The sequence below is a fragment of the Serinus canaria genome, chromosome 6, assembly GCF_022539315.1.
Source record: "Serinus canaria isolate serCan28SL12 chromosome 6, serCan2020, whole genome shotgun sequence".
Lineage (NCBI taxonomy): Eukaryota > Metazoa > Chordata > Aves > Passeriformes > Fringillidae > Serinus > Serinus canaria.
The window spans coordinates 30,608,807-30,635,235 of NC_066320.1; the positions used below are offsets into that span (position 1 = coordinate 30,608,807).

Consider the following 26,429-nt stretch of genomic DNA (forward strand, 5'->3'; position numbering starts at 1 on the left):
TCAGTTTTGAAGCTGAATTCCTGCAGCAAGTGATCAAAAGTTCTTGAGAGGGGTGAGAGGATTTCCAGAGTAAATTCAACTTCTACCAGACAAACTAAGAAAAAAAATGGCATAATGAATATTTTAAAAGTCTATGCAGAAAATAGTTCTGGCTTTTAAGCCAACATAAAAACCAATTTGAATCTTTTTCTCTTGCAAGCGAAATTGCTTTTAATTCCAGGAGCAAGGGAATACTTTAAACTGTTCCTAGAATAGTAACATATTTGGCAGAGAGACAATATATTTCTACCTTACCCAGTCCTCTCCTTGCCAGTGAAAGAGGACAGAAGATTCTGGTGATGCTTCCATAGAAAGGAAAGTTTCATCACAAGTCTGGAACTTGGGAAAAGTTGATTTCACAAGTTTCCACCTTGCTTTTTATTAGAACAAAAGTCAGGAATCAGTACTGCATCACCAAAATGTGCTGCAGGATTCTCCCCAGCAAAATCTCCAATTATTTTAATGACCACACTGTAATTAGTGCTGTGCAGTCTTCAGCAGGGAAGCAGAAGAAGGAAAGGAGGAAAAGGCAAAATTTAAAGACACTCAGCATCATGAAGGGCACCAAAACACCAATTATCACTGGGCTCAAAGTGGCATTAAGCAGAGAGTGCCCACAAGTTCAATTCCACAATTCCCTGCCCTGAAAATGCTCTACTCTCCCTTCTCACATCAACTCCTGATGGAAAGCTGTATTTACATTACTGAGGTGCAAAAAGGCCTCCTCCACACCCACTGAGCAATAATCAGCTTCATTGTTCACATATCTTTTGTTACTATTGGGAACATTTTTATAGCGTTTCCCATTAGTGTTATTCTCAAATAACCACCAAAATTCTAAATTGATTCTCAGAATTGCTTTTTAATATAATAAGGTTAATATTAAACTAGCCTAGCAACAGATAGGGTATTGTAATGCCAAGAATCTAAGAATATATCCCCAAAAGAAGTTGTTAATATGTCCCATAACAATCTTTGCATGATTCTGAATTTAAATATAGGCAGGTTTCTAAATATGAAGTGTTAATATAAAACTAAAGACTCTTTCTAAACTAGAAACTTTCCAAACACAAAAGTGAGCAGGACTCTCCCTAAAAAAAACCCAACAACCTCAGAGAGTAGTTTGTACAAATTAAAAGTGAAAAAACCCTGGCTATTTGCCAGTTTACAGTGAAAGCAGACTTCTTACTATCCTGATAAAAGGTCCTGTGTATAGGACAGAATTTTATTCCCTTTGCTTAAAAAACTCCTTGGTTCCATAATGTCTGTATGATATATTAAAAAGTCTGAAAAAGAGGAAGCAGAGAAAGTTTTGAGGTCTTACAAGCAGCATTTTCCACCCCTCCTCTCAATAATTTGGATCAGTTTTACCCTGCTTGGTACCTCAGAAGTGACTCAGATAACTCTCACCCCACACAAATTCAGTATTTAAAAAAAAGGCTTCTAAACTATATGAAAACACATTTTTGTGTAAAACATTCTTCAGTTTACTTCCTGCAGAGATCAAATACAAAATGTTGATTGAAGGGAGTGTTAGTTCCTAATTGTGAATAAAAAAACCTTTTTGGCCAGGCAGCCTCATGGACACTAAATATGATTTACCAAGGCTGAAAAAGAACCTAAATTCAAACCCATCAGCATCAGACCAAGTTTTTACATTCAGTAGATGCTTCAGAGAAGGTTTTTATGTTTCCCCTGGAATTATCTAAGCCTGCACAAACATGAGGCCAAGGAGAGTAGATAAAGGCAGAGCAGGGAAAGCCCTATGGCAAGTAATAAAGAAAAAAAGGATAAAAATCTGTTACATTATTAGCAGTGAACAAAAATCCATCTCCTTCCAACAGCAATTCCCAGGACAGCCTTTACACCTTCAGGTGGTGGAAACCTGACTGTCCCTAACACATCTTTCCAGGCTGAAATGCTTCCACCATAGCAGAAAAATCAAGTCTCTAATCTGACCAGGTAATGCTGGGTACAAATCTAATAAATAGCTCAGTCTCTCTTGGCATGCCTCCAATTTTTACATTTTTATAATTAAAGCCACTTAGGCCAGCAATTATAAAAAGGGTAGAGACTACTACTTACTGTTATGAGACCTATTATTTTACTAAACAAAGTGAAATGGATTTTATGGCTTTCCAGAGTAGCATTACAGACATCTCACAAAAAAAAAAAAACCAAAACAAAAACCCCAGCTCTCCTTACACTCTTGAACTAAAGCCAAAAATTATGATGTGGTTTTACAATTCCACCTGGAAAGCAGCCCCAGTTTACAAGGTTTCACTTCTGCAGATAGTTCACTCTCAGGAACAGAAAATCCTGACTAGTTGACCAATAATAGAGCTGCACATCTGCAGTAGATAGAAATGAGAGATCTGAGGTAGCATTTTCATTAATTCTGCCAATGAGGAGGTTGTGCCACCTGCCAGAGAAATGGAGAACTGCTGCTTGTTCAGAACCCCACTGGTATTTTAAATTATTTTTAATTTATTAGACTAGGATCATCCTCTGTAAACAGCCTTTTAGGAGCAGGGTTTATCCATATGCAACATATTTTCATCAAACCTCAGATGATCAGCTGGTGAGATATTTTTGCACTATTCCTACTGTAAAGGTGAGTTCCAGTTAAGCAGCATGCTTAGCAATGGAATGGGAATAAAACTGAGGTTTTTAAAACCTTCAATTGTTAAATTAAGCAAGAACACACAAAAAAAAAAAAAATAGGGAGAAACATAAAAAGGGTACCAAAGAACTTTAAAGCAGAAGATGATTTTGCCATCAAAAAAACCCTCAGAAATGGCAATTTCAGTGATTTAATATTCAGATTAGCTCTAAGAGACAGCATTTCCCAGCATCTAGGTGTGCATTTGAAGAAGCTGTTGGCAGAAAGGTGCATGCAGTGAACTGTACCTCGTTCTCCCCACAGTCAGAAGGTGTGTCCTTGTGTACAGACATCTGATACTTGGCAAATAAAGTGGCAGATTGGTTGAAGGATGATTTGAACTGGGGGTCCTCAAAGGAGACAGGTACTAACCTCACCTTCAGAGCAAGGGAAACAGAAGCATTCTGTTTTGAGTGCATGTCATCAGATAATCTGCTTCTGAAGGTCAGGCTAGTGAAAGATCTCCTCCTATGCACTTCAAAGCCTCTGAAGTCAGTTTTCTACCTTAAACATAATAATAAGGCAACTTCCTATTTTTACTGATATCTAACAATCAGCTACAAATTTTAGTTTTATTGCACAGTCTCAAGGACTTCTTAAAATGTTTTATTTTTAATGGCACATCGTTCATTGATTGCCCTGGTTCAACCATTTCTTGTTCTTCCTACTCTTACTGTTTCTCCAAACTCATGATATATTTTTTTCCCTACAGAATAGCGATGTAATACATCTGACAATTCACTCTTACACTCCACCTGTTCATTGCAGGAAGCAGCAACAAAGTGTAAATTCAGATGGAGTGCACAGGTTACTTTTTAAAGCCTTAAACTGAAACTGAATAGAATTATTGCACTCTGGTGAACCTTAAACCAACAATTTGTGTGTGTGACAAACTTTTGCTCACATTGGCTCTGATCACTGTATCCTTCTTATGGAAACACTCAAACCAAAGCCAAGGAGAACAGTGACCAGGCTGAGTGTCCAGCTGGATTTAGTTCTTATGGGATTTGTATTTTTAAGGCCCATCTCTATCTCCAAGAGCCTCACCCTCTCCATTTCTTACCCAACAGCACCCATAACTTTTCTGCCTGCAACTAAAACCAAATATAGAGAGGTAACAATAGTTTGCACTTTCAGGATGTTGATTTTATTTGATACAGTATTTTACAAGCTCCTGAATATACAGTGGATATAAAATCCACATTTGTTTCTCCTAGAAACAGGACACGTGAAATGGAGGGGAAGCTTTGCATAAAATTAAATTTGGCCTTCTGACCTGATTTATGGATGGTTTATCAGGTGGGTCCTTGTGAATGACCATCTGGTAACGTTTATAGACCTGGTAAGACTCCTGAAATGTGGCTTTGAACTGTGAACTTGGTGGAGATGATCTCACCACCCTCACCTTCAGAAGAAGTTAAACACATTTATTATTAAAATATCATGCAATGACTATACATTTATACATAACATAAACATCACAACAGAGAGAAATTTTACCCTCCTGCACAAGGCCCATCACAAATTAATTACTATTAGCCAAGAGTCTTCTACTTCTCCAGCTCAATTTATGCTACTGAAGGGTTTTACAGTGACACTGAATAACACAGAAGGTTTTTAAACTGCAAATTAACCAAAATGTCCAGAAAAGAACTACACAATTTTCAGGAAATAATACCAACAAATAGTATGCAGGTCATATTTTAAGAGATTTTCTGTGCTACCTAAAATATTCTCTCACAGTCTCACACTACACTGAAAAATACTAGAAAGGTTTGGAAGACTAAAATCTCTGCTCTTCACCCAAAACCCATGTTTTTATGGCAATAATCCCAAGGGGATTTCCAGGTACTTTTGAAATTGAGAAAGGAGGATGAAGCAGTGTTTCCATACTCAATTATGAGTTAACTGTAATAAGGAGTTACCAATCTTCACACCATCACCAATAAACACACAGAAATATTTTTTAAAAACAATCTATAAATTAAACATTCTTCTTAGTAAAAATGATTGCTCCCTAAGCAAAAGAATGCTACCACAGAGACAGCAGTGCAAGTCTTTTCAAAAATATTTAAGGTCATATTAATTTCAAAAACTATGTAATTTTCAGAATGGTTCTATTTTCACAAAGAGCAATTTTTTTGTAATACTTCTAATCTTCTAAAAAGATGCTGAAACAAAGCCATCATGTTTCTGGTAAAGAACTCGTCAGGAAATGGGAAGGATTTAGGGAGATGGATCAATTTTGTGGCTTCTAGTCAGCAAATATTTTCATTTCCAGTATCATCATTGAAAATGATCAAGAAAACACTCAGTTTTGCAGCTTATGGAAAAAATAACAAGAAGAATGGTTTTATGATTAACAAATGTTATAAAGTCCAAATGTCTTCCAGATTACTGTCTCATAGATGTAGTGGCAACCAGTGTATTAAGCAAACTTTTTTATTCTCATTTTTACAGCTTTCAAAGACATCAACACACACACCAATGATGTGTGTAAAGAGCAACTATCTTGTTATCTGATTAATTCCATGAAGTTACTGCTTCCCTGTCAAGTTTCATTAGCTTAGGTAGTTTAAGCATTTATATACTGCAGACCTAAATAGTGAATTTCTCTCATTATTTAACACTCAGTTAATTCAAAGTTTTTCATTTTCAAGTCACTCTGTATGAAATTAATTTGCAAGTTATTTTAGTAACTGAACTGCTAGGACATTGCAGTACAAGAGTACCCTCCTGTGGTTAAAAAGAGTGCAGCTGCACCATGGCTGTGTAATTCATATACATACATATATATATACATATACATATATATATACACAGTCCTATGATGCATATCTGTAGGTCTATAAATATACATCATTCAGTACCACCTATATTTCAAGATTTAAGCCACAACTACTCCATAAAGCCATAAATACAGACCTAAACTTTTCAAAAATTCCTTAACTGGACCTTTCCATCATCTGCCTCCAACAACAGTGAACAAGAGATTACCTCTAATTTGTGTCGTGCATCATCAGGTAGAGGGACAAAAACAAAGTCTTCAATGTTTTTAGGCTGGTTTGTTTTAGATTTAGAGTTTTGCAAGAGGAAGGCTTGATCTCCTTGAAGCTGAGAGCCTTCTGCTGTGCCCATCTGGTTCTGCAGGAGCTTCTGGAGTTTTCTCTCCTTCCTGATGTCCTTTGCTTTCCGACACAGGGGCTTGCTCAGATCAGCCCCTTTCCCTGCAAGGGCACAGGCAAGGAGTTAAACACCTGACAGCAAACAGCTCTCACCTCCTCACTGGCTGGAAATGGCTAAAATCACCATTTACTGCAGCCTGTGCTTGAACTCAGCATGGCCTTGCACATTTACAACCACCAACACCTGATGCCATGCTAATGCAGTGATTCTTCCACAGCTTCTTACCACAGCACTAATCTGGAGTCACCTTGACCATTTCACCCCAAAGCCAAGGGTGTGCTTAAAAATTTGAAATAAAACCACAAAAATCACAGAGAATTGGGCTTCTGCATTCAAAGCCCATTTGTGTGAGCGTGTGGCTACACCACAGACTCCTGAATAGACACACACATCACAAAATGAAGCATTTATTTTTTTCTCACCTGGAATCCATTGGCAGGATGTAGAAATGCTGCCAATGCTATTATGGAAAAGGCCACAGAAGTTTGCATCTTTGCTTAAAAGTACCTTCAGATTGTCTGGTTTAATCAATAAATTCACTTTTTGCAGTTTATCTTTAGCAGATCAGTCATTTATAGAATTCTATTTGTGAAGTGGTATTTGCTAAAAGGAGAAGTCAAACCCATGCACTATTTCCCACCTTGATCCAATTGTTCCTTGCTAACACAAGAACTGTGAGTTGTAAAGCAACACAGATCCCAAGGCATGAGGCAATCACAGACACTGTGTGACCTGTCCTCAGGCAAACAAGTCAGAGGAAGAGTTTATTTAAAACTCTCATGATATATTTGAAGAATGAGTACTTCATCTGTATCGGGATCTGTTTCATGTCTCCTATCTTCTGCAAGCTGTAAATTAGCAAGAAAAACTTCTTCAAGCAGTGACTGTGCCTACACAGATATAAGCAAACCTTCTTTTCTATCTGAAACTGTGCAGAAACAGACCATTATTCCTAGAGGACAATGACCTGTTTTGTTTATAAAGGAATAAAAATGCAATTAAACAATCTTATTACTGACTAAGTCTACATTTTCCAAGATGAAAACTAAACATTTTTCTATCTGGAAAATTTTAAACTAAATTTGACCTGTGACACCAGCTAGCATTAAAAAAAATAATTAAATAAGCTTCTGATGCACTTATTATTCACTTCTATCTTTAAAAACACCAGAAAGAGGCACATTAATGAATATTTCTGCTCTGTAAAATTAAACTTTTTTTTCCTGAAGTGCACTACAACGTTACTTATCTGCATTTCCAGTCCTTAAAGTTTGAGTCAAAGCTATTCTTAACCTAAGTGAAGACCTTACCTCACCTTTTCCAAAGCACTGGCAGGTTTTTACACTCCTATTCTTTACCCAAGTCTGCCATCTGCTGTCAACAGCCACTTCATTTCTTTCCAATACTAAGTTAACATAGGCCAGAAGTTTTTAATTTATTATTTAAAACAAGAGAGCTTTGAAAATTTGCTCAATAAAATTCATGTAAACAATAAACTATATAAGGGCTGTAAAGGTTTGTATAAGACCAAAATACAAAATACAGTTTAAAAAATTCTGCAATGTTTCTATGCAACACTACTGATTCTCTGATCAAGCATTTCTGAAAACTTTCCTTTTATTTAGATGCAAAAATTGTTTATTAAGCTGGTGAAAATCAGATCCAATAGGAATGAGTGGTTATTAAGGAAAAAACATTATTTCACTTGAAATCAGCAATGCTACAGAAAGAGACAGAAGTACTTTGTTCTCCTAAATGCTGGCACAACATGCAACAGGTGAGTGAAATCAGGAATTATTAGGATGTCCCAACACAGGCAGAAACTCTAAAGCCACAAGTTTCCAGTAAGATTTTCCCTACCATGTACCAGTAAACCACAATGAAGGAAATTCCCTTTATTTGCCAGAACAGGCTACACAAAATGGGAAACAAGATCTGTAAGCCAAGGCTGCTTTACCTGCAGCCTCTGGGCCACAAAGTGTCTGTCAGCAATTAGACCTTAAATAAATTTTTTCTGGCTTAAATAGATTATCTACCCACCCCTCACCATCTTCCTGCCAGAAATCACCCATGTCCCAAGAGAAGGCAGCCATTGAATCACAGAATGGTTTGGGCTGGAAGAGACTTTTAAAAGGACACCTTCCACTCTCCCAGGTTGCTCCAAACTCCATCCAACCTGGCCTTGGACACTTCAGGGATGGGGCAGCCCCAGCTGCTCTGGGCACCCCCAACCTCATCATAAAAAAATTCTAATCTGTATCTCTCCTCTTTAGCTTCAGATCTTGGAGATTCAGTCTTACTGAAGGTGAGGAAAAGGAGATAAATAACTTTTTCATGTGACAAAATATAAATTACACTATTACAAGTAACACCCAGCACCTATCAATTTTTACACTGTAATTCCATACACTGGGAGGAGCACAGGGAATAAAACAAAAAAATTATTAATTTGCTAAGTAAGATAAAAAGAAGGGATTTCAAGAAGATGTGAAATGATGACAGCATAGTCCAATTACTACCAGAAATTACCTGGCTTAGGAGGTGCATGAACAGCTTTAGCTGAATGTGATGGTTCTGCAGGGACTGGGGTGCCTTTGTCTGCACAGATCTGAACAGAATCTGATTCCACCTTCTGCACATTCCCCTCTTCTTTTGTTTCTCCTGAGTCCTTATCTTCATTCTCCACCCTCTCGGCCTGATCCACAGCCAAGGGAGTCAGGTCAGACTGACTGACCTGAGACTCGTTTTTGTGTGGAAAATCACACGTGGCCACATCCTCTATATGGGAATCCATCGGCTCTTCTGTCAAAAATTCACAACTGCATTAGTGAATTTCTCTCTGTACAACCACAGCTCACACTTTCCACAATTAAAAATAAGACTTAATTAACTAGTTTCCAATTTTACAAGTGTTTTCCCACAGATAGAGTGACAATTGCAATAGTCTGAACACAAAATTTCCTTTATGATCCCAAACTATGAACATCAATTCCTTTATGAGAACAGTTTTATTTTCTCCACTAAAACTGGACAGTCAAATATTCCAAATAAATAACAAATAAACTACTTCAGACAAATAGCAACAAACAAACCTAGCACACCACACATACAAAAGAGGCAGATTATAATGATTCAGAATCAATACAAGTTTCACCAACACAAAGAACTGCTGGGTTTGGTGCTGGATAAATGGAGGGTGACTGGAAAAACCCTCTCTGTTTGCTTTGCCTTTTCTCTGCCACCAGCTGCTCTAGTTAGTCTTCTCCAGATTATCAGTTTCATGACAAAAGTAAAAACAGCATCTATATCTCTACAGCACCCAGCTAGAAAGCGAGGACATGCCCAGGAAAATAAGCTGGTCTATGAAAAAAGTAAGGAAATATTTTCTTCAATAAGCCCAGCCCCTGAACAATCTGGCTTCTGGGCTACTGAAGTGCTCAAGGCACAGCCCAGCCAGGGGTCTACACACAGAATTCAAAGCCCATTTGCCATCTGACCTCAGGTAGAGGATTTAAATACCTGACTCAAGCAGGTATTTAAATCCTCCTTCCACACATCAGTATTGGTTTTCAAACACTCAGTGGTTTTTACCTTCACTTGCGACTTTTGAAACATCTCCTTTGGAAATAAATTTCAACATTTTCTTCAGAACCTTCTTGTGGGACTTGGAGGCCTGAAAATGCAAAGCCCGGCACCTAAAAAAGAACAAAAAGAACATTTTTTTTGTGAAAGATTATTTCAGGAGAAAAAAGGTTAAGGAACCACTTACAAAAATTACATTGTAATCTCTATTTATTTCTTAAGTTTCCCTATATTGAGTGGTCAAATGTTTTATCAACACTTTTGAGATAATGAAATTACATTGTCTTCTACTGAATAACATCAGTCCTTATGGCATGTTTTTTATGTGTATCTCTAGAATTACTAAAATACAAATGTAAGCCTCTCTTATTTGGGCTGTTTGTGGGTTACAGACAAGGTTATTTCCCTACAGGAAAATATCCCAGAGCTGCTGATGTCCCTATGCACAAACCCAAGAGAATATATTTACTGTTCAAAGTATCATTAAAAGTAGATCAACCCCTCAAGTATGATGTATTTCAAGCAGCAAACACAAATGGTGGAACATATTTGAAGTGGTCAAATCCCTTACAAAAGTACTTTGAGTTTCTTACCTTATTGTGTATTGAGGACAACATGTTTGATTCATGATAGGTTTGTAGACATATTTTCCACTTCTGAAAAGAGTAATAAATATGCATTGATTTTTTTGTTGTTTATACTACAAAATAAATGAAAAAGCTTTCTTATAAAAATCACATCAAAACATTTCATGATGAAATATCAAAGAACAAGTTCTTTCTTTGCTGACTGTATTATACTTCTAAAATCACTAAATATTTTTCTGTTTCACAGTGTCATGTTACAAAAGGTTACAGAGCACTGGACAAATAGTTCAATTACTCAAGGATATATAAGTGTTTCTATAGATCCAAACTTTAAATGTGGATTCTAACTGTTAAATCAACTGACAACACGGCTTTGTATTTTCTTTTCCAACGTACCTTCGCCATCCTCTGTCTATGAGATCCTGGTAATCTTGAACTGTCATCGAATGTGCCCACATACCTGAAATAAATAACACACTTGATTGACCATGATTTGGCTTTAAAATACAGCAAACTCTGCAGAAGTGCCTGGAGCCCCTCTGCTCTGGGACAGGCTGGGAGAGCTGGGGGGGCTTTCCTGGAGAGGAGAACAACCCAGGCAGAGCTCAGAGCCCCTTGCAGGACCTAAAGGGGCTCCAGGAGAGGGACTGGGGACAAGGGATGGAGGGACAGGACACAGGGAATGGCTCCCACTGCCAGGGGGCAGAGTTAGATGGGATATTAGGAAGAAATTCCTGGCTGTGAGGGTGGGCAGGCCCTGGCACAGGGTGCCCAGAGCAGCTGTGGCTGCTCCTGATCTCTGGCAGTGCCCAAGGCCAGGCTGGACAGGGCTGGGAGCAGCCTGGGACAGGGGAAGGTGTCCCTGCCATGGCAGGGGTGGCACTGGGTGGGATTTAAGGTCCCTTCCAACCCAAACCATCCTGTGATTCTGCGGTTACTCCACATCTGAGTAGCTAAGGGCCACTTATGCATAGATGACTTACATATTCTTAAATATGGTAATTACTGATTTTAATAACCACATTAAATATAAAAACCCTAAGCCCAACACAAATCCTGGGATGCAATTAACCAGATTTCTCTGACCACACCAGCGCTAAGTTCCCCTCTGCACCTCCCACTCCCCAGAAATATACAAGGAAAACAACACAGAATCGCTGCTCAGTTCTGTCACCCTCGCTGGGGAGCACCGGGCCATAGGAGCCGTTCCGAGCTCCCGGCTGGGCGGCCGGAGGTGCTGCCGAGCCGCCGCCTGTCCCGGCCGCCCTCCCCGGCCCCGCGCCCGCAGCCGCCGCTTCTCGGCCAGCCCGGGGCGGCCCCGCTTCCAGCCCGCCCCGCCCGCACCGTGCGAAAGGTTGCCGGTGTCGCTCCTGCAGTAGCCGCAGCGGTAGCCATCCTCCCCGCCGAAGAACTCGACGATGCTCGGGGAGCCACCGCCCGCCGCCATCCCCGCCCGCCTCAGGTCAGAGCCCCGGGCCGCCCGGAAGCGGCGTCCGCCGCCATCTTTGCCGCGGGCGGCGCCCGGGCGGCGCGCACAGGAAGCGGCGCCGCCGCCATGTTTCGCGCGGGCAGCGCGGCGGGGCCGGAGGAGGCCCGAACCCTGGACCCGAGCCCCGGCCCGGCCGCCAACCCACGGCCCCGCTCACCCGCGGACACTTTCCCCCGCGCCGCGCCGCAGTAGCCGCAGCCGTAGCCCTCCTTCCATCCCTTGTACTCCACCACGGCGGCGGGCATGGCTCCGGCAGTCCCGCAGCTCCGCAGCGCCCCCGCCCGGCCGCAGCCGCCGCCGCCGCGCCCGGCCCAGCCTCCCCCGCGGGCGGATCGGCGAGCGAAGAGCGCTACCGGATCGGAAAGCAAAGATCGCTACCGGATCGGAAAGAAAGAGCGCTGCGGCTCTGCCGCTCCTCGGCCGTGTCCCCCCTCACCCTCACGGCCTGAGCCGCTTCTCATCCCACAAACGCGCTCCAACAGCCCTTCCGGGGGGATGGATCCCTGTGTGCCCCCCTCAGGTGCTACAGCAGGATAAAAGGGTGGGAGAGATCCTGAGCTCTTCCACAGAGCGTTTTCTGAGAATGGAACAAGATTTCCATACAAGTGCTTCTAATAAAATAATGTTCTGGCCCCATAGAGCCGGCCTGCCCAATGCCCAAAGTACCAATACAGGAGGAGTTTGGAATAAAGGAAGGGGGAACTGCTATCTGTAATTAAGACCAAATTTCCAAACTCAAACCTTTATTTTCAGAATAGCAGGGTAGTATCAATTCTCCTGCAGCACCCAAAATCATATAGGATAGCAAGATTATCCCAGCAGGGATGTTTAACCATGTGAATTCCACTTGCTTGGGTGGGACAAGAGAGGAAAGGGACAGTGTTTGCTTTTTACCTTTTTCATGACTGACAGTAAGCTTTATATGAAGTGGCAAACTGAGCCATAATATATAAATAACTCTGTGACAAGTCTAAACTTCCTCAGGTTGCCCAGAGCAGCTGTGGCTGCCCCTGGATCCCTCAAAGTGTCCAAGGCCAGGTTGGACAGGGCTTGGAGCAACCTGGGACAGTGGAAGGTGTCCCTGCCATGGCAGGGGTGACACTGGATGGGATTTCAGGTCCCTTCAGACCCAACCCATTCCATGGTTCCAAACAAAGCAGCTCATATAAAGCATTGAGATGTTCCAGAAAAAATAAATTTAATTTTACAACATATACATATAAAACAATTGTTGTAACAAACATCCTGAAGTATTTTCTTTAAGGCACCTAAGGGGAAAGAAAAACAAAAAAGAGAACACAGTAAGACAACATGCATTAGGATCTGGAATTGACCAAACAACTGTGACAGTAAGGACTTCAGTCCTATCACTGGAAGAATTTTATGGAAGCAAAAGGGAAGACAGCCTGGTTCCCTCTAAATCTTTCTTCACACTACTTTACTAACAACATCACTGTCAGGAAGTTAAGAACCCAAATAGGAAAATTAAGCTATGATTCTTTCCAGCACTGCGTTCCGAGTATAAAGTTCCAAAAAAATAACTCATCACTTAACTGACCATCAAACTCAAAACTAAAGGGTTTTTTTCCCAGTTAATCATTGCATACAAGGCTAGATTACATTTTGTTTCCTGAACAGGGCAAGAACACAGCAATTCCAGGGGTTACAGTCACCCTGCCTGCAGTTCTTTTGCATTTATAAGTCACAGGCAGTTTCCCTGAAGTTCTCCCGTGTGCATAAGGAACTTAATGAGTTTGATTTGTTAAAAGAACTTACTTGAGTAGTTACTCTGTCTCCATTTCTTCTTCAGTGCTCTGATAAAGAGGGGTAATCATGGCTTCTCTTATCTGAAATGTTTCTATGATCTCCTGGTTAGAGATGACAGCAGTGTCAGTCAGCAGAGATGAATTACTTCAATTTAATTAACACCAAATAAGTAATAAAGCTTCTGATACTAAAGCACTATTTCAAATTACTACAGTTCTCCTGCACATTCTGAGTGAGGGACAAAGGAGAAGTAGTATGTGTGCTCAAAACTACTTTTGTCTAAGATTTATTACAAACAGTGCATGGATAACTTTACCTCCAGAGACAAATATTGTATATCAGGGAAGAAAGAGATTCCATATTTACCCAGGCCTTGTATAAAACACTGAAGTCAGTGCACAGCTTCAAAGCACTTAAACTGACCAGGCTTCAGGAATCAAAGATGGAATCACAACCCAAATTCTCAGTTTTCTTGCAGCTACAAACATCATTAAGAGCTGTGATTGCTCTGGCATCCACAAGGTGCAGTATTTCTGTACACAGAACACCTGCCCTCCCCAGCACAGCTCTCAGAGGCTTAAATAAAAAAGAACTGATCCAAAGTATGAAGTGCTCTCCGTGGTACCTTCCATTCCTTCTGGTCCAGAGTTATGACCACCTGATTCCGTGCTCCAGCTCTGCTGTCCTCCTCCTCTCCCTCACTGGGTTTTATAGGCTCTGATCAAAACACAGCATTTTTAGGATTTATACTTGTAAAGTCAGCTTCCACCAGGAACACAAAAGCTCCACAAAAATCAGATCAATCCTACACATTCCCCCCAGTTAGTCTCTGTCAGCAGCCTGTACCATGTACTGCTTGAGATACCTTTATAGTCTCATATCTTAAAAATTTAGGAACTTTTTAAAGAAGGACCTAAATATTTCATTCCTTACAATATCCCACCAAAGTCCTAACCCCACTGATATCCTGTGGGAATGAAAGCCACAGGATATCAGAATGGAGACTTTCCCTTCCAACTCTGAGACAAGAGAGTTCTTACACCCAAAGATGTCTTTTTTCAGCCAAGTGTAATAATGTTCATATACTTATTAGCAAAAATATAACTTGAAAGGTAATATTTGATTTCTATTAATAGAATTAATTTGTATAAATCAGCATAATGGTCTTTTTCCATACACTGGTATTTGAAAAGACTCAACCCTTTCAGCTGCTCATAAATCTCTTCATGCCTTCAATTACATTCACTGCATATCCCCAGTTAAAAATATACCTAAAACTTTGTGAACACACAAGATGTAATGTTGTTAGAAAAACCAATTAAAGTATTTTAAAGCTTTATTTTACCTATTATTGGCAATTCATCTTCATCCAGCATTATTTTTGCAAGACCATCCTAAACAACAGTGGGATTTAAAGTTTGATAACTTAAGAGTTTTCCAGTTAGGATAATGCACTGAAATTTCGTATTTTTACTTATTGCATAATCATGAACAGATACCTATACTGATAAACAATCTTCACTAGCATACCACATAAGAAAAAACTAGTTTAATACAGCACTTCTGCATAAAGAAGGCAGCCATATAGCAACAGTGTGTAACTGCTGGATTACAGAAGTTATGCTTTATTAAAATCATTGTTATTTTCTAAATATACTTGGGCTAACCCTTTATAATAACATTTCTATTCAATAGGAAACCTGAATTAGTTAAAATATCCTTGGCAGTTTTCATCTTTTCCAGAATTAATTTAATTATTAGACAAACTAAGCATAGTTTTGAAGTGTAAGTCTATGGATTCAAAAAGAATATAAAACCTTGCCCTAACATAGTTTTCTACAGCCTCAGAAACCGTAACAGTAACAGCTCAACTGTAACTGTAGCTGTAACTCAGTAACAGCCTCTTCCATACTCTGTGAGAACTTTTCTACATGTGCAGAAAATAAATACATTAATAACAAATAAATAATAAACATATTGACTGCAAAAATATCACTGCTGTTTTGTTGGTAAATTGAATGCAGTGCAAAAAAAAAAAATCAAGTCAGTCAACTCTGTTTCCTTTTTAATTTGATTACCAAAATATCACAGACTGCTTGCAGAAAATAAATTCATATTCCTCATATTTAAATCCTAATTCTTCAATATCGAAGCCAGAAAAAAAAACAGGTCAGTATTTCTAGGTAATTCTAGTATCTAAAGGGATATTTTAAAAAGATGTCATGCCTTACCCTGGTAAGGAAGGACACATGAAACACATTTTCCACAGTGCGTGCAAACGAGTTCGGATCAATCACAAAATCAAAGAAGGAAATGGGTGTATCAGCTGGGGATGCAAAAACAACTTGTTCAAACAAACAAACCAACAAACAAACAAGTGGTATACACAGAGCTGACAGATGTAAATACAAACTTAGAAGAGCCAGTGCACCTTTCAAAAGCTAAAGGGATGTTTGTCAATTTAGTTACAATCCAGAACTCCCAGCTGCCTGCAGTAACAGATGTTCTACAGAGTATATTATAGAGTATATTATTTTCTTCCATCTTTTCCCCCCACAGAAATCCATATATTGGACTATTGACTGCCATCTACAAGTGGCAGAATTTAATCAGGGGAGAGGATTTACATTTACTTTGCAGCCAAACAACAGCTGATTAGTGTTCATAAAAAATACATAGTTGGTATATGTGCTTCACCAAAGATATCTACTTGCATACTTCATCTCATTTTGTCTCTGTAGTTTTACCACTCCAAACTGTAGAAGACAGAAAATATTCATTTTGTCTAGTTAATGCTTAATTTAATCATACTTACGATCATTTTCAAAATGAGTTTGCAGTATTCTCAAGATCCTCTCTACTTCTTTTTCTGTAGCTTCTTGATGAGACTCCTCCATTTTTTTTAACTGGGAAAAAGAAAGAGATTCACCTCAAATAACAGTTGTAAATATGCAAAGGGCTTCTTTTGAATGTGTAAGATAAAAGTTGAATTCTTCTCCCTACATGCAAACATAATAAACACACTTCTTCAAACATGAGAAAAGTTTGAAGAGCTTTAGGTTTAATTCCCATCTTACAATGTCAATCTGAAAGGCCATGGCTTGTATGTTTTGAGCCTGTGTACAGGTGTACACTTACATTTCATAGCTGAGGAGCTGGGTTACACAGTGCTACAGTCTGTGAGTTAAATGAAGATGAGCATTTATAAGCAACCCACAAATCCTCCAGCTCCTCTTCTTCCCAGTACAAACTGTAACAAATCCTTTCTATCACTATTTGGATTGAGTAGGCTGCCTTTAAAAGGCAGCAACCAAGCATTTGCCTCTATATCTTGGCATTATCACAGCCTCAGCTTCCCTGTAACAGCATGGATTATATTTGCAGTTTCAGATGTAAGCCTCTTTCAGTATTCCCAGACTTTTGCTTTTCTGCTAGTGAATGACACAAAGAATAAGAAAACAGAAAACACAAAAAAGCGGTTATGTGAGCTAATTAGCTGGCTGCTATTAATCCCATTTTAGTGCAAATGCCACACCCTGTTAGACACTTTCTAAAGAAAAATGGAAACCACACTAATGTAAAGAAGTTTCTTATTTGTTTCCTTTCAAAGCAACAGGCAACAGAACAAGTAAGCTCATAACTTGAAAATCAGTTTGTAAACCCTACTTGTGAACATGAAATTGGTCTGTAAATCTTACTTCCTTCCACTCAGTGAAATACTGCAGTCCACAGAAAACAAAACAACAAGCCTATTAATGGAGTGTGAATCCTTTAGTAGAAGTTCAGAAGGAAAGGGGCTGCTGTGTGTGTCTCCAGCTGGATGGCTGTGGAGCCAATGAAGGATTGCTGGCAATAACAACCAAGGAGTGCTGGTAATCACACACTGTGAGAAACAACAGGATATAGCTGGAGGAGGAGCCATATGAAGGTAGGCAGCACTTTTCTGGGACAAACGTCCTTGTTCTGGCTCCTGGAGATAAGCACAGAACAAGCACTGAGGATCTTGGATGCTCCCTTCCCCATAAGGGTGGGATGTCACAAATACTACACAGTTTATAATTACAAGACCCAAAAGAAACAAACAAAGATTTTAAAGTATTTTTAATAACTATGCCAGAACAAATGGTTAATAAAGATAACACTTAACGAACCTGAGCAGGCATTGCCCGTTCTGCTTTGCCTCTGCTAGCTTTCTTCTGCCTCTCAATCCGTTGCTTTCGTACAGGAGGCTCAGACTTGAAAGATCCCATCCTAACCAAAACACAAAGAACACACACATGCAAATCTGGTTTACACTGTATGCTTAGCAATCTTTACACTGAGCAGTGGATCTCCTCAAGAAAGTGCAAAGTGATGACTGATACCTAAAGCTTCATCACATTTAGAGATTTCCACAAAGAACCAGCCCCAAAAGTTGTTCCAGTTTGTTGACAGCCTCATATCTTGTCAACACTCTGCTGTGACTTCAGTTTAACTCAATTCAAGCCAGGGCACTGAAGACAAGGATCAGCCAAGGCCATTACCTTGAGCTAGAGTACACACTATTTCCTTGAAGGAACTTACATGTAGTGAAATGTAGGTGCTCTCCTGAAGTACTTGGGTGCTTCTTCCCCCATTGTCTGCCAGGCATCACTGGGTAAAAAACCACCTGGAACATCCTCAGAGTCATCAGAGTCTTCCACTTCTGTGCGATTTATACCCATGAAGGTCAGCTGCAAAAGAAAAAAAGCTGCAATAAGAAATTACTTAGAGGTAGAGCCATACATACATTCATGGTGAAACACTGTATTGTGGTGTTTGCCTGATAAATGATCATTTAATACCACTGCCTAAGAGCTTTGACTTTCCTGAGGATACCATGAGAACAGATAAACACTCAAATTCACCTTTGTGTTCAGCACCCAATGAAAGCCATAGGTAAATAGGTAATGTGCTTAGATTCCAGCACATTTTCAGTGATGTATGAAGTAGCAGAACATTACTCATATTGCACTTCAGAGCTCAGATGTCTCACAGTTTTTGAACACCACACACTTGCAGGAAGCCCAGCCCCTCAAATATCACAGACCTTATCTGGCCTATTCCTGCATCCACCAGTCCACACTAACCCTGGAAAAATTTTTAATTGAACTGTATGTCTTTTATAGACTTAAGCAAACACTCAGGATTCCTTGCTGATCTGCTGTAACACAAGGGAGCATTTTCAAGGAGCAAAGAAGCCAACAGCCTGCTTCAAAGCTGTTCTGACCTGACTCTTCCCCCAGTACAAAGAGACAAACTGTTCAGTCCGAATGCATTCATGTCTCCCAAAGTCCCATTTCATGTCAGTGACACAGGGCCTCAAGAACTCTTTCCAAAAAAATAGAAACCAGTGGACAGGATAAAGAAACTACTTAGTTACTGAGAAACTACAGAAGAATGACTGAAAAAAGAGCAGAAGACTTTAGGAGCACGAACTGACAGCACCATGATAAAGCAGCAGCAGTGCAATAATGGGGGAGGTGTTAGCATTTGAAGTCAGATTTTCTCCTATTGCAAGTGCTTAATATGTACTTTAAGACAATTAACGACAGTTGACGGAAAGTCTATCAAAGAAATTCACAGGAAGAGCATTAAATTCCACCAGAACTGCCATGTACTGCCTGACAATCTGGGGCTTTATGGTTCTGTAACAAACAGACACACCTGCAGCAGAAATGTTGGCACATTCAGAGCCTGGAACTTACCAAGTCCTCTGCAAATGCTGTTGAATCAAATGCTGACATCTCTGAGTGTAACTCATTGGCCTTCTCCTTGCCTATATTGGATGCTATAACGAGGAACTGGGCATCCAGTGCAGCCTCTCGTGCACGACAAACTGTTACAGAGAGGATTTTATGGTGATTAATATGAAATTGTCACAAATAGAATTATCAGATTCAGCACAGGAACAATCATGGCTTTAGTGCTTTGGAAATACTTTTATTGCAATGACCTCTAACACACATAATCCTCACAAAAATATTTATATTTTAAAAAAGGAAAGAATGACAAACCATGGAAAAGTAACAGATAATCTTGAACAAATCCATTTTTTATTGACATGTTTTTCACCATTTCAAGTGAAATGAACCCCTCTACACTGCTATCTTTAATGTTTATTACTGATATACACTGTTCCAGTGAATCAAAATAAAGCAAGGAGTTATTTCTATGAGCAAAGAAATCGTAATGACATTTATTTTCTCACATCAACTTACTCAACCAATCTTCAACTTAACATATCTATTTTAGGTTATATAAAAATTCTGATTAAGTACTTGGACCTCACTCTTGCCCTCTTTTGTTTGTAAGGTATCATTGCCTCACACTTGGCCAAACACATCAATGAAAGATCACAGAATTTATTTTACCTCCATCAAAAAGTCTATTGGCTTCTTCCAAAGCTTCTGTCAGCCTGTTGCTTTTTGAATTTAGCATGGCTTCTCGATTTTCTGTGGGAAAAGACACAAAGGAAATCCTGAATTACTTAAACATAGAAGCACTGAGAAACACTGTGCTTGTTTGATGCTGACTGGAGGCCAGGTGCCCACCAAAACTCAATCACTCCTCAACTGGGCCAAGGAGAGAAAAGAGAACAAAAAGCTCATGGGTCTAGATAAAGGAGAGATCACTCGACAGTTACCTCACTGGCAAAACAGGCTTGACTTGGGGAAACTAGTGGAATTTCCAAGAAAGAAACAAACCAGTCCCTAAAACTGTATGCCTGGTCACTTCTATAAACAGGCTGGATCACCCATAAACTGCACTGCAGCCTCTTGTAAAACAACTGCACAAATTTATCAGGTATTTACTAAACAACTAATCCCACGTGTTGCTGAACTTGGCAGTGCAACCGACACAACTGTGGCCATATTTTTATAAGGAAAAACAGCACAACTCACTCAAATGCACATAGGAGGAGGACTCACACACCTGTCTGGAAAAATGCTAAAAACTACGTAACATTTTTTGGAAGTCTCAAGAATAACTTTCTGGTCCAGGCACATAATGACACCTGCAGTTTCAAACTAACGCTCAGACATCACGAAAGTGAAATTAAAGGATTTCACTGGATCTCTATAGCCGACCATTCACCTGCACCAACGCAGGCACCGAATCGTGCATTAGTGCAGCTGAATCCCTCATAACCTCGCTATCCCAGGGGATGCAGGAGAGGGACTTTGCACAGGACAGGGGGAAACGGCCTCACACTGGAGAACATTTAAATACAGGAAATTTATCTACAGGGTGCCCAGAGCAGCTGTGGCTGCCCCTGGATCCCTGGCAGTGTCCAAGGCCAGGTTGGACAGACTTGGAGCAGCCTGGGACAGTGGAAGGTGTCCCTGCCACGGCTGGAACGAGAATACCCGTAAGGTCCCTTCCAGCCGATCCATGATTTGTGATTCCCTGCTTCCTCGGGAGTCGAATTTCGGTCTAAGTCCAAACTGAGAGTCGTTCATCGTTAGCTCGAGGAACAGGAGTTGCCAGGAACGCTCCCACCTTTCCCCACACACCCAGGAGCGGCCGCCAGCCCCCGAGGCCCCCCCAAGCCGCAGCCCCGGCGCTCCCCCCGCCGCCTCCTTACGCTGCACGGTGGAGATGAGCTCCCGATACTGGCTGCGGATCATCCTGTTGTGCTCCCTGTCGTCGCCCTCGCCGATGTTCAGCTGCCGGAGCCTCTCGCCCGCCGCCTCGGCCTCCGCCGTGTCCTCCTGGGCGCGCGGCCGGCGCGAGCGGCGGCGGCGCAAGTCCGGCGAGGAGTCGGCGCTACTGCCGGTGTGCGACATGGCGGCCGCGGCAGCTGTCACCGGGAACCGCGGGATGCGGCCGGGATGACACCGCCCCGCGTGTCTGCCGGTCTTCCCAGGATGCACGCACCGAGTCGAGCCTGCGCAATTCGCCTCAGAGGATCTTGGTGGAGGGATTTACGGGCGCCGCCGGTGGTCGCTGAGCCGCTGCGCTCTGATCGCGATCTTCCATCTTGGCGCTGTTGGCCGCGCCGGTTCTGCGCGGTGTGATCTGCAGCAAACAGGGCTGGGCCTTTCTGACTGGCCGCAGAGGCGGTTACCGATCCCTCAGCGTTCCTTTGCCATTTGCTTCCTTCTCGGAGTTCCGGTCGCCGCCCGGGGCCGGGCGCTGTGAGCGGCGGCGGGCGGTGCGTGAAGGCCGGCGCGGGCGGGGCCGCCGAGGCCGCTCCGCTGCGGGCGCGGCTCCGCCGCCGCCTCGAGAGGGCGCTGCGGGAGCGGAGAGCCGCGGGCCGTGAGGAGGGAGGCGGGGACGGCCAACTTCTGAGGGGAGCGGGGGGAAGCGAGCGGGAACGGAGCGCTGTGCTTGTCCCAGCGCCTCTCGTACAGGGATGGGTCTGTGGAAACGCCTGCGTTAGTCACTGTGCAGGGATCTGTGCTCTGGCAAATGAAATAAATTATAGTGCCGTAGAGTGGTTTGAGTTGGAAGGGACTTTAAGGACCATCTAGTTAGAATCGTGGAATCATCAGGTTGGAAGTGACCTTCGAGATCATCCTGTCCAAGTGCCCACCCGGCACTGTCACTGTAACCCCATCACCCACCTCCTCCTGAACACCCGCAGGAATGGTGACACCACCACCTCCCTGGGAACCTATTCCTAATGCCTAAGCACCTACACAGTGAAAACAAATTTTCTGCTGTCTAATCTGAATGTCCCCTGTCTCCATTTAAAGCCATTTCCTCTGGTTGTCTCACTGCAGGCCCAGCAGAGACCGGTCCCACCTCGCCGCACCCTCCTGCAGGTCAGCGATGAGGACAGCGATGAAGGTCCCCCGAGCATCCTTTTCTTGAGCCTGAAAACCCCCCAGCTCCCTCAGCCATTCCTCAGAAGAGCTCTCTGGAAAATCTCCAGCACCTCCAAGTCCTTTCTATAGTGAAGGGCCCAACCCTGAATGTACCACTTGAGGTGCAATGCTGAGAACAGGGGGATCATCACTTTCCTGGTCCTGCTGGTCCCTGCAAAATATAAATCATAACACTTAGCCCTTCATTATTGATTAATACTTTTATGTTGTTTTAATTATTGTGGTGGGGGTTTGAAAGTATATTTGGGAATATTTTCTTAAACATCTTCATAAATCAGTATTCAGTATATAGATATGGATCTATTTCAGTTTGCCCAATCCAATACTTTAGCTGGACTAAGGACTGCAACTATACACAAGCTACCTTTCAAAATATATGTTTAAAATATGTAATACTTCAGTTTGACATTAATAAATTATATTTGAGCTCTCGAACCATTTTCTATTCTTTGTGTGACTAGAAGAGTGCTGTCAAATTTACATTGCAAATTCAATATGAGTAATTTGCTTTCAGATGGTGATACAGAAAGGCTCAAGAGAGGATCCAGACAAGACCAGGGCACATTGTACACTGCAGTACACAAACACATGGTAAAAAATATTCAGGATGCAAATACAGGCTTAGCAAATGTGAATTACAATTTTTTACTGTCATCTCACTATGCTTAATAAGAACTCAACATTTCATAATATTGCAATACATTGCCCTGTGTTTTTGTTTTGAGTTCTGCTTGTCCAGATGATCAGATCTGTGCTTTCCTAGCTATTACTGCGGATCTATGGCAATTGTTACTGTCAGCAGTGAAAATGGCAAGTGAACAAAATGCCCCACATGCAGTTGACTGTAAGATTTTCCAGTTGTCTTTACAAACCAAGACTATTTTTGTCTGATGTTCATTCAGGTCTCATCCATGCATACACATAAGACCTTATTCTCAATGAAGTCGGAAGAGTCTCATTGAGGAATCCTAAAATAAACATTTCAGATCTAACAGGAGAGTTTCATTGTGTGCAGATTTCATCATTCCCTCTTTTGCTCCTCTCAGAGTACAGAAATGAATGTAAAGTTTCCGGCATTTAGCAGCAGATCAGCTGAATTTTAACTCCTAACGTTGTACAATTTGTATATACCATGATCATACAGGTACTGCATTTCAGCAAGCAAAGGTCAGTTTCCATTGTCACCAAATACAGAGCAACAATGTGGTTTGTTATGGTGCTGAGCAGTGAATTACAGGAGGGATTCACAGTGCACCTCAGCTTGGAACTGCCCAGCACAACGATGCTCTTACCTAGAGCCCCTAAAATGTGCATCTACCACTGTTTCATTTGCTATCAAATCTATTCACTTGTCCAGTTCTGGAAATTGGCCTCCTGAAGTGAGTATCCCTGATTTGCTGGCAGATGTTCCCAGCCATAAATGGAAAAAGATGTGTCTTTAAATGAGATCTTTTAGTCACTGCCCAGGAGTGTTGCTTATGATTTTAAAGCATAAACCTTTTTGCATTTCCCTTGAATACACAAAAATAAATGCTCCTGTTCAAGATGAAGAGATAAAGCAAGAAATTAGTTGTCTAAAAACATGGCAGCACAGGATTGAAAACATCAGATATAAAACTTCTGAAATATTTGGCATTCAGCTGCCAGCTCTGCAAGCAAACACAAATGAGGGAAAACTCTTTATGAGTGTAGCTAATTTTAAAAAAATGTTTTAGTAATGCAGAAGTGAATTAGTATACTTGGGTCTTGCAGCAGCTTTTATTTCTGTATTTACAGATAATCCTGTGGGAGGTGAAAATCTGGCACCAGATATTCCCTCAGTAGTGTGGATTAGGTTACAGCTCATCACATCACCATATACATTGTGCCAGTCTAAGAAGGTATTTTCAGAGACATATGAAAGAACAATTATTAATAGAACTGTGAAAAAAAAAAGGGTCCCAGTTTGGTGAGATGTCAAGGAAAAAATCCTGTTAGGATCAAACCCTCATTGGCACCAGGAACCCTTTCTTTTTATGGACTTGGAAGGTTTCATTAAGTGAAAGACCAACACCAGGTCACTACATCAACATGTGGAAGTCATGCTGCTGGAGACCAAAATGCTGAAAACCTTCCACTTTTTCTCTACAATCAAACAGCAATGTGGAAAAATTAAAAAATGAAAATAAAATAAAATAAAATAAAATAAAATAAAATAAAATAAAATAAAATAAAATAAAATAAAATAAAATAAAATAAAATAAAATAAAATAAAATAAAATAAAAATAAAATATCTTTGCAAGAAGGAGTAGGAAATATATACATATATCAGTGGTGCCTCAGAGTGGAGAACAGCCAGACTACTGCATCCTTGGTGGTCCATCCAGAACATCTTGAATGGAGGAATAAACAAATTAAAAGCAAATGTGGAACAATGTCAGATTTTTGCAAAAGCAGAAAGCCAATAAGTGTTCTAGAGATTTGTGCACATATTTTGCATAACTGCACGGCAATTTTTTGGACATAGAAATTTTAATGTGCTCATCATTTCTGTATTCACAGAAGATTCATTAATTCACTATTTCTTATAGCAATCTGTAGAAATGATCACCTCTCAGACCTTGCCAATACCATGCAAACAACTGACTTAAATCTAAGCACTTCTGGGATAGGTTTAATCCTATCCCAGCATATCATACCTTGTGCTGATGTGGATATATTTATATTTATGAGTTTAAAGGTGTGTAACTCACAACCTATTAGGAAAGCAATTTTTTTTTCCCTTTTTGGAGCAGTGTATTCCAAGGGAGGATTTATAAAAGTACCATGTAAGTGAAAGCATGCTCTGCTGAAAGGACATTTCTGTGATTGGGGTGGGTTTCCTATTGCAGTGCCATGTGCTTTGGGGGTTTATGGTTGAGGCAGCTCTGGGCTGAGGTGGCACGGGCTGGTTCCCTGAAAGGCTCACCCATCTCACACTCCAACTCCAAGCACCCCATGCAAAGCAGTGCTGAAAGCTCCATCTCATCCCACCAGGGAAGAGACAAAGCTGCATTCCCTCTCTCCTGCCCAGAGGAAAACTGAACACAGGCTAAGGGATGAAGAATGCAAGGGGGGCAGAAGACTTCTTTTATCCTTCTCTCCATCCTGCAGGTAATCTGCTAGCATTCCTGGGCTTTCAGTGTTTATCCTGAGCTCCAGCAAGGCACTCCTTAGGAAATATGCAGAGCAGTGCTGCCTTGCAGTGGTTTCCTTAAGGCAGCTGTCACTTTCAGCAGTGCTGTTGTTATTTACATTTATCACGTGCTAAATTGATCAATCTTCCCAACCTTTGCTGGTGAGGTCAGGTGAAAGGGACAGCCTGATACTTGGAAGTTACAGTGCTGGTGTAAAAAGCCAGAGGGTAGAATCCCAGTTACATTGGTTTAACATGGAACTTGTCTCCCTGCATTAAAAAATCCATATCCCAACAATAACAACAAGAACACAGTGCCAACGTGTTGTACCCAGTGCCCAGGACCTGTCCCTTGTCATTCCCATCCAGCAACTGAAAATTCCTGTGGAGAACTGATGTGTCATAGCCCCACAGCTCCCTGGGTCAGATTCCTTACACTTCATAGCTCTCCAGCATAGTGTTCTCAAACATCAGCCAATTCACATTAATAGAACACTTTCATGTGATCCAGGGAGAAAGGGGATCCACACACCAGCCAGGAGGGAAGGAGTGCAGAAGGTTATAAAAATCAGGGACAGAGTGGTGCATTTTCATTTTTAGTCTAGAAGAAAATTGGGTAAGTAATTTTTTATTAGTTCTTTAAGCTTAAAAATGTCTAGACTCAAAACAGTTTACTAATTATGTTTTAGACATTACAAAAAGGCAAAGGGAGTGTAGGGAGTGTCTGACAAGTATAAGAATTATTTTCTCTGTACCAGAAAACAAGAGTGTCTCCTTTGAGGTTCTATAGTTCCATGATCTCTTGTATAACTTGTTTTACAATCCCATACCCTATATAGTGTGTCTACAGGATGATGTCTTGTTTAGTCAGTATCTCTCTAAGACCAAGAGACTGATCATTAAATGTGCATGTCCTAAAATAGCTGTTTTAAAAACAAGTTACAACATTACAGACTGTCATAACTATTTGCAAATGCTGGAGTTGTTAAATGTGGCTCCCTTCCACTTGCTCTTCTTTTTTGCTGAAACAGTTCTAAGGGTTTGTGTCAGAAAGGATTGCTTGTTGTTTTGAAGTTGCCATGTAACAACAAGAATGTGTGTTTCTCACGC

The 26,429-nt window shown here is 41.1% G+C and overlaps 2 protein-coding genes across 8 annotated transcripts in view; both read right to left on the reverse strand.

Annotated features, from left to right (window-relative positions):
• ATE1 (arginyltransferase 1) overlaps positions 1 to 11,850 on the reverse strand; it is a 70,615-nt gene extending 58,765 nt beyond the window's left edge. Inside the window, exons 1-7 of one of the 7 annotated variants that reach the window (XM_030241088.2) lie at positions 11,703 to 11,850; positions 10,453 to 10,516; positions 10,063 to 10,125; positions 9,479 to 9,582; positions 8,417 to 8,689; positions 5,699 to 5,928; positions 2,950 to 3,078 (exon numbers count right to left, since the gene is read on the reverse strand). In XM_030241088.2, the coding sequence (XP_030096948.1) occupies positions 2,950 to 3,078; positions 5,699 to 5,928; positions 8,417 to 8,689; positions 9,479 to 9,582; positions 10,063 to 10,125; positions 10,453 to 10,516; positions 11,703 to 11,790 (951 nt within the window). In that variant the 5' untranslated portion in view covers positions 11,791 to 11,850. Of the gene's footprint in view, positions 1 to 2,949; positions 3,079 to 3,977; positions 4,107 to 5,698; positions 5,929 to 8,416; positions 8,690 to 9,478; positions 9,583 to 10,062; positions 10,126 to 10,452; positions 10,517 to 11,206; positions 11,344 to 11,400; positions 11,583 to 11,702 lie in introns of those variants that run through there. The other 6 variants (XM_030241086.2, XM_018910557.3, XM_009087126.4 and 3 more) reach the window with 6 other exon arrangements.
• Positions 11,851 to 12,722: 872 nt separating this feature from the next.
• Positions 12,723 to 21,449, reverse strand: NSMCE4A (NSE4 homolog A, SMC5-SMC6 complex component). Its single transcript, XM_009087125.4, has 11 exons — positions 20,919 to 21,449; positions 19,705 to 19,785; positions 19,039 to 19,169; positions 17,876 to 18,024; positions 17,464 to 17,563; positions 16,128 to 16,218; positions 15,544 to 15,638; positions 14,658 to 14,706; positions 13,938 to 14,029; positions 13,322 to 13,413; positions 12,723 to 12,813 (listed from the first exon to the last, which is right to left on the reverse strand). Exons 1-10 carry the CDS (start codon positions 21,118 to 21,120, stop codon positions 13,330 to 13,332), a joined length of 1,074 nt encoding a protein of 357 aa, XP_009085373.1. The 5' UTR covers positions 21,121 to 21,449; the 3' UTR covers positions 12,723 to 12,813; positions 13,322 to 13,329.
• Positions 21,450 to 26,429: the final 4,980 nt, after the last annotated feature.

What these genes read in the sequence shown, in the direction of transcription:
- NSMCE4A (XM_009087125.4), bottom strand. Translation starts at nt 21,120, where the DNA reads ATGTCGCACACCGGCAGTAGCGCCGACTCCTCGCCGGACTTGCGCCGC. An exon ending in AACGGGCAATGCCTGCTCAG is followed by an intron (nt 16,219 to 17,463) that starts GTTCGTTAAGTG and finishes TCTTTTTCCCAG; the next exon opens with TTAAAAAAAATGGAGGAGTC. An exon ending in ATGTGTCCTTCCTTACCAGG is followed by an intron (nt 14,707 to 15,543) that starts GTAAGGCATGAC and finishes ACTGTTGTTTAG; the next exon opens with GATGGTCTTGCAAAAATAAT.